This window comes from Gallinula chloropus (genome assembly GCF_964237585.1).
Source record: "Gallinula chloropus genome assembly, chromosome: Z".
NCBI classification, from domain to species: domain Eukaryota; kingdom Metazoa; phylum Chordata; class Aves; order Gruiformes; family Rallidae; genus Gallinula; species Gallinula chloropus.
In genome coordinates, this window is record NC_140089.1 from 75,781,775 (window position 1) to 75,801,374 (window position 19,600).

The 19,600-nt window shown below is 35.4% G+C and overlaps 1 protein-coding gene across 2 annotated transcripts in view; it reads right to left on the reverse strand.

The window, feature by feature from the left end:
- WDR70 (WD repeat domain 70) overlaps positions 1-19,600 on the reverse strand; it is a 154,455-nt gene that overhangs the window by 35,551 nt on the left and 99,304 nt on the right. For both annotated transcript variants that reach the window (XM_084278656.1, XM_084278657.1), the window contains exon 11: positions 4,059-4,158. In XM_084278656.1, coding sequence (XP_084134782.1) covers positions 4,059-4,158 — 100 coding nt within the window. The remainder of the gene's footprint in view (positions 1-4,058; positions 4,159-19,600) is intronic.

Sequence of the window (19,600 nt, forward strand, 5' to 3'; positions counted from 1 at the left end):
GTTACTTTTAAAGAAAAAACATATAAACAGATGTTGTACACTGCATTACAAAGCTTTCAAAACAGTCCGCTCAAATAATTCAGTAGTTTTCTTGATGGCAGACTTCTCCAATGCCTGGCAGGATTTTTTGAAGCTTTTGTGGCATCTTAGTAGTATTTCATACACCATTCTTTGCCATTTTAATAAGAAGGATACCAATAAACAGGCTCTAGTCTGATATGATCAGGTCAGACACCATTATACCAACGGTACTGAGCACTGCATTTATCAAGAGGTAACAGTGAGGGGTCTTGTGGGGTTTTTTGTTTGTTTGTGGTTTTGTTTTTGTCTTGTTTTGTTTCTTTTCTGAAGATACTGACCAGGAAGAGCAGTACATGGATGCAAATAGTTCCAAAAGTAGAAAAAATGCTGCGAGAAACCCTGAAAGATTGAAGTCAGCAACATCCTTCAAGAAGCTCCTATTTTAAAGAGTCCTGTGTTGAAAGCAAAGCTCAAGGACAGCAATTCACAAAGATCATTGGGGGAAAAAAAAGAGAAACAAAGGAAACGAGAATTTTAAAAAGAAAATATACCTCACTTTGAGGCAGCACCAGAATATATGATGTTTACAAACCCTGAGCGTTTCTGTGAAGGGTTATACTACAGATGCGATGAGAGGCACCTTGAAGTCCAAGGTACATGCTTCTCAATTCTGCACTGGCTCTGCAAGAGGAGCTACAAAAGCTAAAGAATAGCTTTTGGAGACACCACAGGTCGGGATTGTACTCACTCCAAGCCAAAGGCCTTGGGAGCAAAGTCACAAACTGGGGATTCTGCACTTACATTTGGAATAGCTCTTGCCATCACCTGCATACATACCATCCTGGACACATATTTAAATGCATCATCCTCTCTAAACATAAGGAAGGATACTGGGAGACTTTGAGAAAGCCATTTCAGCTCCAAGTGATACAAATAGTTGACTGTGCCCATTAAAGCTAATGAATGCATTTTTGGCATTGTTTGAAATGAACATCAGCATTCAGCTCCTGAGGAATATTCCTTGACGTAAATCCCTTTCATTTTAAAAATGCTAATGTCCGTATTTACCATAAAGAGCAACGTATCATTACTCTACACAAAACAGAAAGTCACATACATGCTGCTGCATAATCCTTGAATACACAAGAAATTGTACTCATGGTGTTTCTACTTTTTAAGCCAACTTAATTTTGAAGTGTTTTATTTTTCCTTAATAACAGTGTGAAAAGAGAAATACAGCTAAAACTAAGATAAAAAAAAAAAAAACAAAACAACCCAAACCAAACCCAGCATCCAAACAACAAACTCCACAAAAAAACCCCTAAAAAATCAAATGGAAACACAGAAACTCTTTTTTGAGCTCACAAAAAAACATGTATCTCTACTATCTAAGAAGCTTAGACATAATTACTTTTTCTTGTGTTCAACTACAGTGAACTTATTTTACTATTTAACTGATTAAGATGGCATTGAGTTTGCACACTGTTCATACCACAGAAAATAAATGAATTATCAAACCAATAGCTATCATGAGATTCATGGAATTAATGAAGTCATTCCTTCATATTGTGAGAAAAACTAACTTCCTACATTCTGTACATACCAAGAATCAAAATTATTTTTTCTTTAAATTTTATAATAGTGCAGTTCTAATGCTTACTTCTTCACTGCTAAACAAAGGAAGTGTTCCCCCAAAAATATCTCCACTATATTTAGAAAAAACTACTTTCATGGTTACAAGTCTGCAAAAATATCACTTTCTTAAATTTCTGTCAAGTTACTACCTAATACCCAACAAAAGTAAGACTGCAAACTCTCATAAGAAGCTCCTTAGCTTTTCATTTTCCCTTGTGCGTGCAGCTGAGCTCTGCCTCATCTCTCCTATATCCAGCTCAGAATCTACATCAGATGCAGGACAGTCAATCAGTCTTGCAATGAAAAGTCCCCATTCCCCAAACAACTATCCTCTCTTTGATCCTCAGCACTTGGCAGGTGTGTTAATCTATGAATGCTGGATCCACATCTGCTTTTGTTGGTAGAGATCCAAAGCACTCATATTAAAGCACTAACCAAACAAGTCAAAATAAGGTATGAATCCTCCTTATTCTCTACCATAGTGCACATAGAGCTTTTTTTCTTTTAATATGCTAGACAAAGGTAGCACTTTTATCCACACAGAGGGGCCAAATTTCCATAGAGTCTTACATTCTGCAAACAATCAATCAACATTTTATGTAGCTTAGAACAGAATGTGGTAGATAAAACATAAGTAAGTGAAAGTCTGTTTAACACGACACAAAATCCGGAGACAGATGAGGAAGAGCAGGCGAGCAGAAGTGCCACATGCAATAAAAATAAGCAAAGGTCATTTTTGTGATCTACGTTCATAAATGTGAAATGTGCGACAATTTACATAAATGGAGATTTCAAGACAGCACTAGTGAACATTCCTCACATAAGTATTAGCCTTGTTTGCAGTTAATATTTAAAAGGACACTGAGGTTTCTCTTTAAATATTTTAAAGTATGTCTGTGTGAATTTTTCAGGGGCAACACTACTGGCAGACAGACCCAACATTTCACTTTAACCAGAACAAAAAGACAGATGGTTCATGTACTTTCCAAGGAGGAGAAGGTTCTCACATAGTAAGTGTCTGATTCAGAAAGGACTAGCATGGTTGAGATTTTTTAGCTCAACTACTTAGGACTCATTCATGATGAAGACAGTGGCAGCAGAACTCTGGGTGCAGGAGACTGAACAGCAATTAAGAAACAATCTATGTGCCATCAGCACACCCTAGTAAGTCTAGAGCTGTAAGAACAAGACTACTGTCATCTTACTCTGCAACATGTAATGTGGGAAACAATGTTTGGAGTCTTAAGAAACATGGTAAGATATACAAAGTAGTCAGGGAGGTAGCATCCAATGGCAGCTGAATATTGCTGTAAAAGCCACCAATGCCACTCTACTCGTCAGGGAAGGGGGAGGGAGAGGACACAAAGCAAGTACAAGCTACAGCCCTTGGCTTGGAAGCACATCCCCTGCCTCAGAGCTTTTGCCATCTATGAATACCTCTATTCTGTTATTTTGTATATGTAATCTCATTCTGTCTACATACCAAACTGACCAGATGTCCTGTACATATGTTAGGCACAATGTAAGCCGACATTAACATATACAGCCTCTCCTTTAGGCCTGTTTATTTGGCCTTGGGGCCATGCTAATGCGTACACATAGCTTCTGGTTACAGCTGGTTTCCATCCAGACAGCTTGGACTGTATGCTTGCACCTGCCTACAAAATACTGGGTAGACAAATCTCTGCATGAAAAGCTGTCTTAGGCACACATCATCCTATCCATCTAATACTGAAGGGAATGAGTCCTCAAATATGCTTTTGCAGACTTGTTCTGTTACCTAACACTTTTTAAAATAAATTTTATCCAAGCGGGTTTTCCCCCTTATAGACATTTTAAATTTTTTTGCCATTCAAGTACCTCTTGGCCACTCACTTCCAGCCATTACCTCTTATGTTTGTAATATAAATTAGATTAAAATTTCGATTAGAACAGAAAAAGCTATTGCATAAGAAAGCTGCTTGAAGAATTTATTACACAAGAACAGAGATATATATTGCTATTGAGAGGCAGTAATCTTCCCAGAAAGAACTAAGAAAACTGGTCTTGTTTTAGTTTATTTTAGCGAGTAAGTTCCCTATTGGTGTATTTTTAATGCTAGACAAGAAGAGAGATTGGTGACTAAGTAATATAAACAGTAAAGTTGTCTTAAAATGTTCCTTAACTGCTGTAAAATGCGCTTTCAGGAACAGTTTTACATGGTGTATTGACATAAAAGATGTAAACTGTGAAACATGTCAGGTTTAAATCACTAGTATCTGATTTCAGTATCTTACCTCCATCATGAACAATTACATGTAAGTATGGCACAATTTAAATTATTTGTTTACCGAACTATTTCACTTTGCAAAGTTTAAATTCTCTTACATTCACAACATAGAAGTGTTCTTTCAATTACATACCTCCTCGGCTGGCAAGGGCAGTACCATCATAGGAGAAGGCCAAGCATGAAGTGTCGGTGCCTGGAGCATGGGCTTGCCTGCAGTGGAACTTTGTGTGTACCTGTTTGTCGAAGAAATGAAACATTAGAAAATTTGCTTCATTAGAGATGGGAATAACATCTCTTTATAGCATTTTGTATACTCCACTGCTATTTCTAATTAAACAGATAACCTCACATTTTTACAGATACAGAAGCTGAGTATTTCTACAGCCTTTAAAAAATGTCATCTATGTTTCAGAATGGTCTTTCATAATAATGGTTTGAATGCAAAATTTGACTTTTTCATTGGTTGAATTATACAGTCTGCATTTACATAGCTTCAGTACCCTTAGAAGTCTGCTAGCATTGCATAAAGGTAGTTATGCCTGGTTAAGATACAGATACAATATAAGAGAGTTCTCAACATTCCATTAAGCAAGCTTAGAGTTACAAAAAATACCAAACTACAATATACATACTTTGGAAAGGATTTAAATTATAATTGGAAGAATTTATTTTTGCCAAATTTAAACCCTGCCTAAACCCACAGCTCTTAGAAGAGAACAAAGCTCAGATATTCTAAGCCTTATGTTCAGTTTGGCTGCAATAAAATTCAAGTTTGGGAAGGATGTATGTTTAATTGTTTCTATTTTGACAATAAGCCTAGAGAAAATTAAATATTTCTTTCAAATTAAAATTTCATCCCTGTATAAAGCTGATTTCTATTTAAGTCACTATTTAATAAAATCCTACTAAATTCTATTAAAAAGGGAGGAACCTAACTTTTGTAAAATCAATCTTCCCAACTTCCCAACCAAAACCAAGGGTCTCAGCTAAGATACCAAGACACTTGTCATACAAAGGAAGGGAAATTGGAAGAAAAGGGAAAAGACAGAAACAGAGACAACAGAATTTCCTCCTTCTAGCACGGAGGAAATTACACTCCTCATTTGCCCTCTTTTCCTAACACAAAAATAATTCATATAGTTGTTAAATAAAGCATAGAACATTAAAGGTTGCCTGTGCAAATGTTAAGTCAGCTTCCCATATACAGATGAGAATTAAATCACGTCCTTCCTCAAACAGTGGTGAAGAATACGAACTAGTGACCTTGACCACAGTGATAACCGAAACAGGTAAACAGGCGTAGGAGCACATGTTTTCAGAGGGTTTAACCAGTGATCAAGTCAGATCTTGAAACAGTAAGAGGACAAAATAGTGAACAGCTTCACAGTGATCAGTATTCTACTTATACATTAAGAGATGGAGTTCTACTGAGCAAAAAAGGATGTTGTGATCACAAAGTGGAATCTCATGGTTGGAATAAAGCTTGCATGGGGATCCTCAGTTACTCTTCTAACTACTCTTCTAATTTTTGACTATGCACCTCACTAAGGCTCTTCTCATGGGCTGTTCTGTATGCAAAAGACCCAAGTTACTAAACCAATTAAAGTTGTTTACCCTTTCAAATACTTGTTCAAAATTTCGTCCAAAAGCTAGAGAATCTTTCTGTGATGACAGTAATAGCTGCAAGCTTATTTTGGTGCGTAGATTTAGTCAAGTTTTGTGAGGAGTCATATAAGGAATTCCCCACACAAGTGAGATTTCAACAAATGAAGGATTTCAAACATTGAGTAAATGCTTCTTAGAGTATTTGGATAATAGCCTACATTTAGCCATAGTACTTGTTTTTAAATTACTGTCACTTGTAGCCAATTGAGCATATCCTGGAGAAACTCTATGAACGGATAGCAGTTTACAACTGTATGTCTTTGGTGGGGATGTTTATAAATACAAAGAAACATATTTTATGCATCCAATTACGTAAAATTTTCCAAGTATGTGGTAACATATAAAGGATAAACTGTGAATTGGCTATCAGAAAATAAATTTTCTGGAATATTTGTTAAACATTAACAAGCAATTAAAATGATGGATTCTGTCTAAGAAATACCATGGACACTTGGAAAAACATCATAAATGGTTAATAATCACAAGTTAAAAAATGACAGAAAGATTACAATATGCTATATAGCTATTTCAAATAAATTGGAAAACCTTCATTCAGTGTCTACTCACTCTTCTACCCAACAGCCCCATCCCTTTCCCACAATGTCACACTGACAAGAGAGTTTTTTTATTTTGTTGCCCAACTTAATGTAAGGGTGTTTTTCTTTCATTTCACCCTCAATCACTATGAAATTCCTTCCTTTTGTTAAGTTTTGGATACCAATTAGAATCAAGAAAAAGATTTTGGATCCAAACAGTGGCTTTTGTTTTTTTATTTTACTTACAAAAACCACAGCACCTAAATAGATGTAGATGACAGACAGAAAGATAGTAAATCACATATTGCTTCAGGAGTTTTCCTATTTTTCCTATGGTCAAAGGTACTTACTTTCTTTGCAAGAATTTATGAATTCATTAATCAAACCTAAACAGGTTTTAAAGGAATTAAACAGCTCATCTTAAATATACCATCCACTATGGAGCCTTCCCAGTGTAGGCCAGGTTTTTACACTTTTTCAGTTGTTCCACTGAAAAATAGTAACATACAGAGATGTAAGACTCAGACAATATTTGCTTCTTGGTCACACTATAAAACCAAAAGAACAAGTTTAGCCCAATTCTATCCAGCTGTGATGTTGGTTTTCATGTAAAATAGGACTTGTGTGAAAGGCAGAGTAAGATTGCATCAACAATTCTGTCTTTAAAAATAAATTTGCTCAGTTTACCAGTAAAAAGATTGTTTTCCTAACTTTGAGCTCTGCAATCTTGCCCTCCATATATTATTCTGCAAAGGAATATAACCCTGAATTGCAATACTAAATCAAATATTCTAAAATGATTGAAGGTTGCTCTAAAAATGATAGAAGGTTGAACGAGGAGTTTTCACATATACTGGCAAATGTTGGTTGCAGTTTTCAGAGAAAATAATGTGTTTGGCCTCTGGCCTCTTAACATTTTTAACAGATGTCTAATCTCACTAACAAATCATTAGAAAAAACATTGTTATCAGAATGTTTCTTGCTGGAAAGACATGAAACAACAGAACTAATGTACACAATTCAAAAGTTTGATTCCGGAAGGGGAGAGCAATGAAACTCAGGTTGAAGATGTAAGGATAATTATGGCAAAGTGTTTCTACATTTTTCCCTGATTACTTCTCTCTTTTTGTTGCAGAAGTGCCTGCTATTATCGAGTACTAGTCAAGTGCCATACAAAATCTGACATAAGTCCTTCCAATTTTTTAAAGGTTTAGTTATTTCAGCGAATTCTTAAGTACCACACTCTACCTTCTGCAACTGGTTTGAAGGCTTTCTAGGAAATAACTTCAGCAATGTAAGCCCTTTCTTTCTAGCTTTGTATTAGCACATATACTTTTATTAAGCAATTACAGCTGACTGGACTTGTGTGCAACATGAAATGACAGGCAGAAAACATGAAGCACATGTGAGAAAGGATGCGACTGCATGTATCAAAAAAACCAGGATAACAGATAAATGTCAGGAACGGCAATATTGCCTAGTCCTCAGAGAGGATAAGAACCAGAAGAAAAAAAGGAAGCCAGAGAAAAGCAAGGGGGCTGCAGAGGAAGGCACCTAACTGGAGCATCAGTGATGAATACCCTCCATATAAAAATCTGGGTGGACTGAAGAAGGCCAATGTGGGACATGAAGACAGTGGTCACATCAAGTATTTACCACAAATGAATGACGTAAAACAGAGCCACATGGTTACAGTTTTGCATCACACAACTGTTCCCCTTCTGCAAAATCCTAAAAACCGCCATGTTCTAGGCAAAGGTAGACCTACTCAGTAAGTTCCCCTCAGAAATCCAAGCCAAGTGTGTGAGAAAAATGATACAGTTATTTCTTTAACTTTCCATGCTGCTTCTAGGATTTAAAGCCAACACCTTCCCAAGATTGTAATTCTTCCCACCCCACTTTTCTCTTTTAACAAAACAATGGATGTATCAGCCAAGACATTCTTCTTCATTCTTGTTCCTAACATCTTCAAAATTTTTTAAAAGTAGAGGCAGGAAATTGAGGAAATTTCCTTAGGGAAAGTGAGATCTATAAAGTTTGTTAAATCAATCTTTCTCTGCATTACAGATGCGTAACAGGATTTTACTCATTTGTTAGTGTGAACACAGTCAACCGTGCAACCACGGTTGTGCCTATAGCAAAAGGAACTCTATCCAATACTGAGTGTGCCAGCAGCAATGGGCAATCTACAATAGTTCTCTCCAGCACAAGCAAGGTGTATTCTCAACAGGGAAGCTCAACTCTAGGGATGCCTCCCATGTTTGCTTACCAGCTGTTCCCCCTCATTCACATCAAGGAATGTTCCCAACACTCTTTGAGAAAGTTGGAAATTGAGATTTATGTGGATTTCAAATGTGAGGCAGAAGGGCAGGATAAGCTGTGTAGAGAGATACCAGACAGGCCAGTCTCAAGCCATGTACGGCTGTGAGATTTAAATGGCTCATTTCATTTGACTAAGACACTTTCAGCGAAATAAATTAGCTGAGACTGACGATATTCAGCAAAAATAGTAATTTTTTACTAAATATAATAGCCTTCCAAGATAACATATTACCATAGGCCAGTATCAAGGTGACAAAGGCATGGGCTATAAACTGCAAGAAGAAAACAAAGGAACGAACCAGAAACCTTCTTTTTAGTCACAAATGAGCAAAGCTGTCTGGGCCTTTGTTGAAAATGGTCCCATCAGAGACAGCCAGCAATCTCAGAGCTGTGATCACAGCTGACAAGACAGACAGGTTCCCAGGGCACAAGTTACACTCTCCAAATGGCTACTTGCCCATCCTCCCTTCGGTCATCTCTACTGACAGAAGCATATTTGCTTTGCTCTCAATTACAATCCAGAAAAGAAATGTAACTGTACTTTCTGGGTTTAGTATATCACTTACAAATTATCGGGTCTACATATGCCAGCTGAATTCAGGAATTTCTCAATATATATTTTTTTCCCTGAGTAGGCAGTTACAGACTGTATCAGATGCTTTCCTTAAGTCTCTGTAAACATGATCCTTGGGCTTTCAATTTATGTGACAACTCTTCAATACCACTTCCCGTGGTGTAGAAATGGATGCTGTTTCAGTAATGACCATCCTGATGCAAAATAAGATTAACTTGTGAAATTTGAGGATTTAGTGTTTACATGATTACACTTTTACATGATTTTCTAACTCAGCGACATTTACATAGATCATTAGAAGACCTGAAACACTTCTTCCTTTCTTTCGATCCTGATTAACCCATTATAAATACAGTAACCTAACTTTACTTGCTGCAACCAGTACATCTGACTGGCAATTGTATTTAATCATCCGGCGTGTCCATTATATTATCATTTGTTACAATTAAGGCCTTTTTTCTGAGTGGAGGGACAACATTCTAGGAGAGGGAAGTATTTGACATTTATCTGCCACACTCAGCAGTGGGTCAACACCTTCCAATAATCTTTCACATGCATTTTACAGAGAAGTTTTTCTACTTATTTGCAATTACAGTATAGAGACTTAGCTTTTCCTTTTTTTAATATTCCACAATTTTTCTTGAGCAACACATTCTGCACTGCTATGAAAATGTATGTAACAAGAAAAAAAATTAGCATCTCTGTAACTATTTTAAAGTATAAAATCTTTTGCAGTTGACCATGCTTTATAACATGTAACTACAAAGAAAAACACAAACACAAGTGCGAAATGCTTAGCTGGAAAACGTTGGGCTATCACGGAAAACAGTATTCTTCAAAGAGAAGCCATGCAGCAATACAGCCAGTCATGGTGAAAAATGATTTAGCATTGATACATCTGAACCATTGCAGCATGATAAAGAGGTCCTTCCTACCTGCCCATGCTGCTTCCAACACTCCAAGCATTCAATTTCTAACAGTACTGTTGACCAAAGAAATAACTTCTCCTTGTTTAAGTTAATTCATCAAGAAAGATTTTAGGAAACCATTTTAGAAAGAAGGCTTCTTAAAAGAATTGCTAAATATTTGCCTAACGGTTTGAAAATGAAATGCCAGCTAAATGTTTGTCTGCACTGTCAAACTTTGCATTTGAGAAAATAATCTATCTTGGCCACAAAACCAATAAATATTACTAATAAAAATAGCTTTTGGAAACTATTCAGTTGGCTTCCTTTGGGGAATTTTTTTTTCACTGCATGAGAAAAACATACAAGGATATAAAATAAATGTTTCTTTGTATCTTTTCAGAATTTATCCAACCCATCCCATGCTATCCTGGCAAATTTATGATTTTCCTCACTTTTAGTCTCATAGATACAGCTTCTGTAAACCAATAAAAAACACCCCACTGTGGGGTGCATCTTCAAAAATCTCTTTCGCCTCTTTCATTCTCAGACTTGCCCAGTTGTTGAAAGTTCATTTGCCTCCCAGAAAAGAATCAAATCTGATCATTATTGTGTAAAAATTTCATTATAATTTTGTTAACATGATCCCACTCAAAGTCCACAGATTGCTTCAAACTCACCTATGCTGACACCAGTTGTTTCCTATCAATTAAAAGTAGCCTTTTGCCTACTGGTAATAAACAGGTAAAATGTAAACAGAAAAATACAATGAAGAGACAAAGGTATCTTTAAAAGTCAACTATCACAAAGTGGTTCTCAACATACTTCAACATAATTTCTCAAATTATGACCTAACAACCATTTTTAGTGATCATACAGAGATACAGTGCGAAAAGAGTGAAATACGGAGAAATTCACACAAAGGAACTATTTCTGGTTCAGTAACATTTGAGCTAAAAAAGGTGCAATTTGCAGTGAGTTATCAAAGATGATTATAATTTACATCCTTCTTTCAAAAAAATAGCTAAACTGTTTATTATAACAAGAAATTAGCAATCTATTGCACTACATTTTTTGTAACACATAGCATGCTATTATTTCTTCTACATTATTTCACTTTTCCAAAAAAAATGTACTGAAAACCATTATGCTGTATTTTTTCTGTTCATTAATTAAAATAATGTATTTTTAAGACAAAAAATATTTGGTTACATTTATTCCAGTGGAAAGGCAAAGAAGGAATAATTCCTCAATTAAAAGGGTAAGTGGTATTTTGCCATATTAAATATTTCCTTGATAAAATAAGCATTCTTAACTCAGTGCCTCAGCAATTTCTACATAATATTGCATAAGGTGGTTGGGATTATTATTTCAATATAGTTAACACTGATTTTCAAAGACCACACATATTCAAGAGATTTTTAAAAGCTTCTAAAAACCAAACCAAAAATGCCATTATCATTCCACTGTTGAGAGAAGTTGCATTTGAGAAGTTAAAAGGAAACTCCTCCTGTTACAGGTCAGCTTGGCACTAGGGATACACATGTTTTTAATAACCAAGGATATGTTGCAGCTAATCCACAACATGCTGAGCTGCTAAATGCCCTCAATTTCAGTTACTTTTAACTCAGAATTTTACCTAGTGAGTTCAGTAACTTCAAGATCGGGCGTCAGAGTAATGCATGAGAGAAACGTAAAAGAAAGAAGCTGGCTGGGATAAAGAAAAGAAAAAAAACCCTCAAGCAAACTTTTTCTTTTCAAGCAGTATTCCTATCTGAGTTTCATGATCACTTCTTAGACATTGCTTTTTTTCTCACAGTAATTTTTATATAATTGACTAGCTAAATAAGCAAAGAAATAAAAAACCTTACACATTTCTAAGCAGAAATTGGTGAAGTGGAAAAAATTTTTAAAACCCGTTTTCTGCAAGTAGTTTATACTAACTGAACACAGTGTTCCACAGGGAAAAGAAATAAATTCCCACTTAGCTTCAGAATCTGTAAACGCAAAGTTACAGATTACAAATTCAGTGTTTTTACAAGCAAAATACTACAGTGTTAATCACTATTTCCATGTTTACAATATACAGTTGTTGAAAGCTCTTTTGACAAGATATGGCTGAATACCACTGAATACTGCATTTCAATTCATCTAACATTTAGCTCAGAAACAACAGTAAGTCTTAAAGAACTCTGGCGGTTCATCAACTTCAACTCAAAAAAACCCCTTAAAAACTTTCATGATTAAAGATGCTTTGTAAATTACATTAAATTTAAACCAAAGATTTCACTGCTTTGCAAGTGGAGTCTCTGATACACTTGGATTTGATTTCTGACACTCAATATTGAAATGGCTTGAAAATTAATGTTTCTGTTTTAAAACACACTGTATATTTATCCATCTACACCACACAACACCCATCTGTATCAGATTTCCAAGCTATCCTACACAGCAGTGATCGTTTTTCAGAAATGTGGTTTGCTGTTCTACAGTGAAATTCCTCAATATATTTCAAACATCAATTGCTTTAAAAATTATTTTCTTTTACAACAGATATTAAAAGCAGGTTACTCTATAAATATAAGAGGACAGAATTCCTTTGTTTGGAATGAGGTCCTTCTGTCTCATTTCACATAAACAATGATCTGAATATTAAAATAATGTAACAATGTCCTAGCCAATATCCAAGACTAGTTCAAATGGGCTGCAGTGTCTCTATGTAAGTCTGTCTCTGAGGTGTACAGAATCATTACAGAATTTTTCTGCAATTAGACTTCTCCTCTAATGTCAATGTTGCTTCAAACTCCTCTTTTCCTATTTCCATTTCTTTAAAATGATACTCCGCAGTACTTCTGACTACAATTCTCTTTCATCACTAGCACTGCCAAAATTGTTTTCCAAGCAACAAAAGGATTCTGTCTGTTTTCTCATCCTGGCCTTCAAGTTTTATTTTAGCACAGTATTTCACACTCATGTCTGGCAACTTTGTATTTCTTCTCCATCAACAATGGAGCATAGGGACATAAAGAAACATTGTCTGTGCAAGTTGTATCTCAGAAATCCTATTTACATCATCCGATTTTCACCAAATAGCTCCATGTTTCTTCTTCTTTCCATTACTCTTTTTCTCGCTTTGGCCTTTACATCCAATATGGCCTTCTTGATCCTTATTCCTTGTCAATTCCTTCTTGAGTCTCCACAGATTTATTCCTGACAAATCCAACAACGCCAACCCTACCCTCATTCTTATCAGACTTGGAAAAAATTGCCCATTCTCTACTGCCCTTCTTCATTGTTTTATGAGGTCCAGAATCTCCTGTACACATTCTAAGTGCTGGCTCCCTTCTTCACTACTCCCTCTGGTGCATGACTTTCTATTCTTCTCTCAGTTTTACTGGCTACTCACTATCATTCAATACCCCCGTCACTGAACTTCTCACTCTACAACTTACTATTAAATTTCTTATTTATAACCACATCTACAAATATTTTTATGCTATTGAACTACCTTCCAAGAGAAGCCACATAATTCTCTGCATGCTGAACATTTCTGTTCATCACTTTATTCACGTTTAACTGGCAGCTTTAAATTCAAAAGCGTGAAAGCTGTTCTCAATTTTCTTACAGCAATACCGTATCTCCTCAACTTTCCTCAAATAGCTAATCTCTCTTAATTATTCACCACAAAAGAAATTTTGTTATATGCATGACAGTGTGTCATCTCCTTTCTGTCACCCTTTTCCTTTCTAGGAGCTGGTACTGTGTTGGGTTTTGGATTCAGTATGGGAACACTGCTGATAAAACATTGAGATTTCAGCTGTTGCTGGGTACCTGCAGTGCCTACACTAAGTCAGGGACCTTTCAGCTTCCCTCGCCCTGCTGAGGGTACAAGAATCTGACCCAGCCTGGCAGAGGGATACACCATACCATACAACATCATGCTCCAGATACAACTCCAGAAGTGAGCTGGAACGTGGGATGTCTGCTCAGAAACAGACCGGGCATTACACTTGTGTATCACTTACATTACTGTTGGTTTTGTTATTCGTTTCCTTTCTTGCCCTATTAAACTGTCATTACTTCAACCCACTGGTTTTGGGATTTTTCCATTCTCCTCTCCATCCCACTGTGGGGAGGAGTGAGCAGGCAGCTGCATGGTGCTCATTTACCGGCTAGGGTTAAATCATGACACTCATATTGTAACACACACAGTAATAAATCATATCAATATCTGTTGCCAGTATTATAACTTTGACATCTTTTTCCTTTTTGTTTCCTTGAGAATGGTTCTTTACTTTGAGGATCCACAGTCATCTCATTTTGTCTTCTTTAACAGCTGTATTTTATTAATGATTTAAATATATACTCCTCCAATAATAGGGATTACACACCATTCACTTAATCCTCAACGCACATCTGTGTTTTTCTCACATAAAGAAAAGCAAAGTCAAAACCAACAAAACCACCACTGCCTTTTCCATAACAAATATAAACTTACAGCAAACAGTAATTTAAAAATCACAAAAAAGAAAAGAGAGGATACAAGTAGCAATCAAGCTTGCACACTGCCTTGCTTTTGTTTGTCACTATAAACTGACATGGAAGAATTCATTTTCTGACAATTATTTGTTTCAGAAGGAGAACAATCAAAACTGAGGTTTGTTTTATAAACACGGACACACAGCAGCACACATTAGTGCAGCCCTGTCTCACTCTGTTACCTCAATGCAAGAAACACTGACCTGTCCGAAGTACAGAAAACATTCCTACACCCTGTCAACATCTACCCAGTTTGGCACCACACTTGCACACACTAAACATCGAAATCATCCAGGCATTTGCTAATTTGTGATGAATGACAAGCCAATGACTGGCAATGCAATGCCTTTTGCTGACTAAACCAGACATCCCTACTTCTGAAAAATCACTCACGCTCTTGAAGGTGGTCTTGAATATAATCCAGTCTTACTGTTAGGAGCACAGGAACATATTACCTGTACTAGTTGTGCCTTTGCAAGCCCTGCTGAAACAGTCTCTCTAAAGGTCCCAGCAGTATACTCTGGTGACCTCAAAAGATGAAATTTGCCTACAGATCTGGGACTCAACCTGCTATCCAAACAAGACCACAGACCACAATGAAAACAGGCTAGGGAGCACAATACATTGCCATTTACCGGCTCGTATCAGGGCATGTGCTGATCACAGCAGCTACGTTCATCAGGAGCTCTTAGTGTTCATAAAAAACATGTTCTGTGATTATATAATGCTTTGGATTTTTTCCGAGTATTTCAATCTTTGTATATGAACTAGCACAGTACTTTCTAATTTCAACATCCTATCCCAACATTAATAAAATGCACTACACCTAAAATTAAATATAAACATAGTTTTCGTGCCAAGTACAGGTGACTGCTTTGAGCGCATGTTACAAGACAAAATCTGGAAGTGATATGTATATGTAGTAAAAAAAGTGAAATAGGAACCATAAAGGCACATTGCTTAACCTGAATGAAAATTACGTAAGATGAATTATCTAAGTGTATCTTGTTTAACTAGATTTTAGACTGATTATCCACATTCAGAAATTCTATTACGCTAGAATTTCATTGTAAGTTTGTAGGTATTCGTAAGACACACAGACAAATGTGTTTACGCATCATGTGTGAAATATATAGGTAGTAATATCCAACTCCAAATCTAGTTCTCTATCTCATGAGAAATTTAGAACTTGGTTCAAGGAAGGCAGCTGTTCCATGGATGTATCTGATTTCAGTCTGTGTAGTATCACTACAGTCATACATTAAATAAAACACAGCTGGGCCATACTCCACCTATTTCACCACCCTCTCTGCTGTTTAGTACTAACATCTGTTGAAAACAAACTTTAAGAAATAGATCATGAAAAAAAATATTTTAAAATATTTTGCACTGAAATAAGTTTTGCTTAGTTGTAAAGAAAGCCTCACATATATTCAATTAGGTTTTAATTATGAGATTTATACCTACTGTTGAAAGAACCTTGCTCCCTGAAGGCTGTAATAACATTATTTTGTAATAATATTATTACAAATAGTTTTCTTTTCTTATGACTAGATTAGTTCTGTACTTTTTGCCAAGAGATGGTGTAGTTGTACAGTTTATCTTCTCACTGATAATCATGGAAACAAAAATAACTTCTTTGGTTTATAACATTATTATGAATTTTGTACAAATGCCATGCAAACTTTTTAAAATTAAAGTTAACTAGACATATGAGATGGTTTTAAGAAACTGAGGGCAGTCTGCAATGTATTATGGCCAACAATTTAAGCATGTTTAAAACTGTATCCTCACAGAACTGCACCTTTTAATGGTTGCAGCCATGAAGCAATTGTTCTCTATGTAGAAATAATTTATTCTCCATCAAAATTACTCTGAGTCAAGTGTACGTAACTTACTGTTGCAGACAAAATCTATGCTTCCCTACAATTCTTCTTCTCTTTACCTTCTCAATTTCTAACGCATTAATGGGGAATATTTTGTATTAAAAATATGAATATATTTCTTAAAGTCAGCACACTCTTCATTCTTATTCAAAAGAACTAAAAAAAAGTAAAATACATTTCTGTCTTTGTTTACTTATCTTTTCTAAACAAACATTATAAAAAAGATTAGGCACAAGCATTGCCCAGCACTGAATTATTTGTTTTCTAGGCCAGTATGAACTTCCTGATAGCAGTCAGTGACAAAAGAATTCATAAAACCCCTAAAATTCACAAATAAGAACAACTTGTTAACCGTCTTCTATATTAAACTTATTGAAAAGTTAGAAATCTGGTAAAAATAAAAGTTTATATAGTAATAGGAATTGATAAGTTATATATAAAATGAATTTCAAACGTTTAACAATTCCAAATCATTATTGTGGGTTTTAATTTAAAAAACCCCTTACTTTCAGTTTCCTTTTATATTAAAAAAAAGAAAGAAGTTAGAAACCCCACCCAGCGAGATCTTAGTAGTTCACAATATATTTTATGACTATCCCAAAACAGAAAGCTTTCTAAAAGATATGAATTGATGAAAAAAGTGAAGGCTGCAAGAGATACATCCAAATATGAAGTTGGAAGTGTGCAAAGGGCCCATAAGTTAACCCAAGAGGTAAAGCAAGCATATGCAGAGACAGAAAGTACCTAATCTTCACTCAATGTTACACAGATTATGTCATTATTTCCTACCTTTTTTCTTGTTTAACAAACCCACTTGATCAAGCTTTAACAGCTTACCTTTCATAAGTATTTTAAAATATGGGAGTTTTAGGCTTCTCTAATAATCTTAAGAACCAACAGTTTTATAGAAATATAATTTTCACTGCTTTTACGAAATTCGTTAATTAAACCTGCTGTTCTTCTGTCACCAAAAAGAGAAGCATTTGGATGCAAAACCAGCTTCCTAATACACACATCAAGCACAAAATTATTTTTGTAATTTACAAAACCTATCAAGGCTCTAGATCAATTAAGTGTTCACCTTGCTTCAACAGTGGATATACTACAGTATCTAAAAGCCATTTTTCTGATTAGCCAGACCACTCTGGAGTTCACTTCTTGTCAGAATGAAACGTAGCATCTGTACTTTTAACTTTTTGCTTCTGCATAAAAGGAAAATTTTCTCTAAAATAACATAGCTAGCTCAAGAAGGCTCTTCTATTTCTGTTTCATTATTTTCATTATTTTACCTTTCTATTCCTGTAACATTATTCATGTTACATTAATAACACTGCAATATTACTAAAGCCAATCATGTTGCTATAATGCCTACTCTTTTCTTCTCAAATTGTCATTTTAAAAATATTTCTGTAAGCTCTACTGTTATTCTTCTAAATACTATATCAAAGAAAGATATATAATTCCTTGTGGGATAAGCCTTTTTACTTTAACCATACATGAATCCAAAGTAAAATCCTTTATGCTATTTTCATTTGGGTGTGACAGACTTCAAGATTTAGAATTGCCTTTCATCACTATATTAGTGCAAACATTTAGATAGTTCTTAACTATAAACTGTTTATTACATAAGAGAGAAATGCACTTAGAAATACAGCAGGACACATTTTATCTTAGCATATGATTGTCAGAGTCTTTACTGCAGCTAGCTTCAGGGTATAGATAGTGATGTACTGGCTAAACCAGACGTATACAAAAAGGAATAATATATGAATCTGTTAATATTTGCTGCTGGCAAGCTTGTGTGTGATTTCCAGTTTCTGGAGCAGAGGTCTGGCACATATACATATGGAATGAAAGGGTGGGATATTATGGATATGGAAAACTTACCTTAAGTTTGAAAGGGGAATATAGTATATTTGGATATCTTTCATCTTGTATTTACACAAGAAATTTCCAGATGTAGCCAGACTGCCCTCTTCAAAGCATGAAGCATGTTACATACTTTTGGGAAATAGGAAGATTTGCCTGCTGTTCAGCTGCAGCAGTGATATTCAACTTAACAACAGTCATTAGAAAATGTTTTTATTAAATATTTACACTTCACTGGAATAATTTTAATGCTGTGAGAATACCAGTATAAACCCCAAATTCTGTATAAGCAAAACCAAAACAAAATATTCAAATATACAATTGAATATTTTGTGGCCAAAAGAATTAATAAAAGCTAGCTGGTATACGAAGAGGTAATCCTGAAATGCTCTGCTAAACCAGATGCCACAGACATACGATGGTCTTTGCTAGGTAGAAACTGTATCTAAGAAGGCATATGCACACTAGCAAACCTTTCTAGGAGACAGACATAAGAGATTTCAAGAATTTACTACTGAAAGCTATGTCTTTGCATGTCAGCATATGCAAAAGTATCCTGTTACTGTACAAAGATCGAACAATCTCATCCTCCCAAAGCATGGGTAAAGTCCTAAAAAGACCTCGTAATAAATGTAGAAAATATTTACAGCAAGTCTCAGATCTTACAACTAGTTTTCATTACTCAGTCTTGACATCATCAGCTGTAAAATCCATCAGGAACAGCAACATAGTGTTTACCAAAAAATTTCCGAATAGTATCTGGGCTCAGATTCCCGTACCAAAGCAAAAGGGTCATCCTATTGAAAAAGAAGAGGAAAAGGGAAAAGGAAAGGAAAGGAAAAGGAAAAAAGGAGGAAGTATCTTACATGATCTTTTTGTATTGTCTAGATCTTTGTACTCAGTGTTTGTCTCAAACACTTGGAAAACTTTTAATCTCTGAAAATTCTCCCTTAAAACATCATACTGCACACCACAAAAAGTAAAAATACAAAAAGCCTTTCAATGCAAACAATCACTAAATATAGAAATGTATTTATCTTATGTCTATAAATCATGCAATTATTTGGAAAATACTTTTAACACGAGTATTCGTAATTAACATGTACAGAGCTTAGATCTGCTTAACTTCACTACATACTGCAACATCCCACTTTTCTTCCCCATATATTTTGAGGATAGGGTGGCTTAAGGGCATGTGGAAAAGAAGTTACAAGGCTTACCACTTGATCACACCGCTTTTGGGGATATTCATGTGGGCAGTATGGCAGTACAGTGTTGGATTTCATTATTATTGTGCATTTTAAGTTCTGTAAAATCACTTTCAGCTTTAGCTAAGTCATTTAGAACTAATCAAAATACATGAATTATTCCAGCAATTT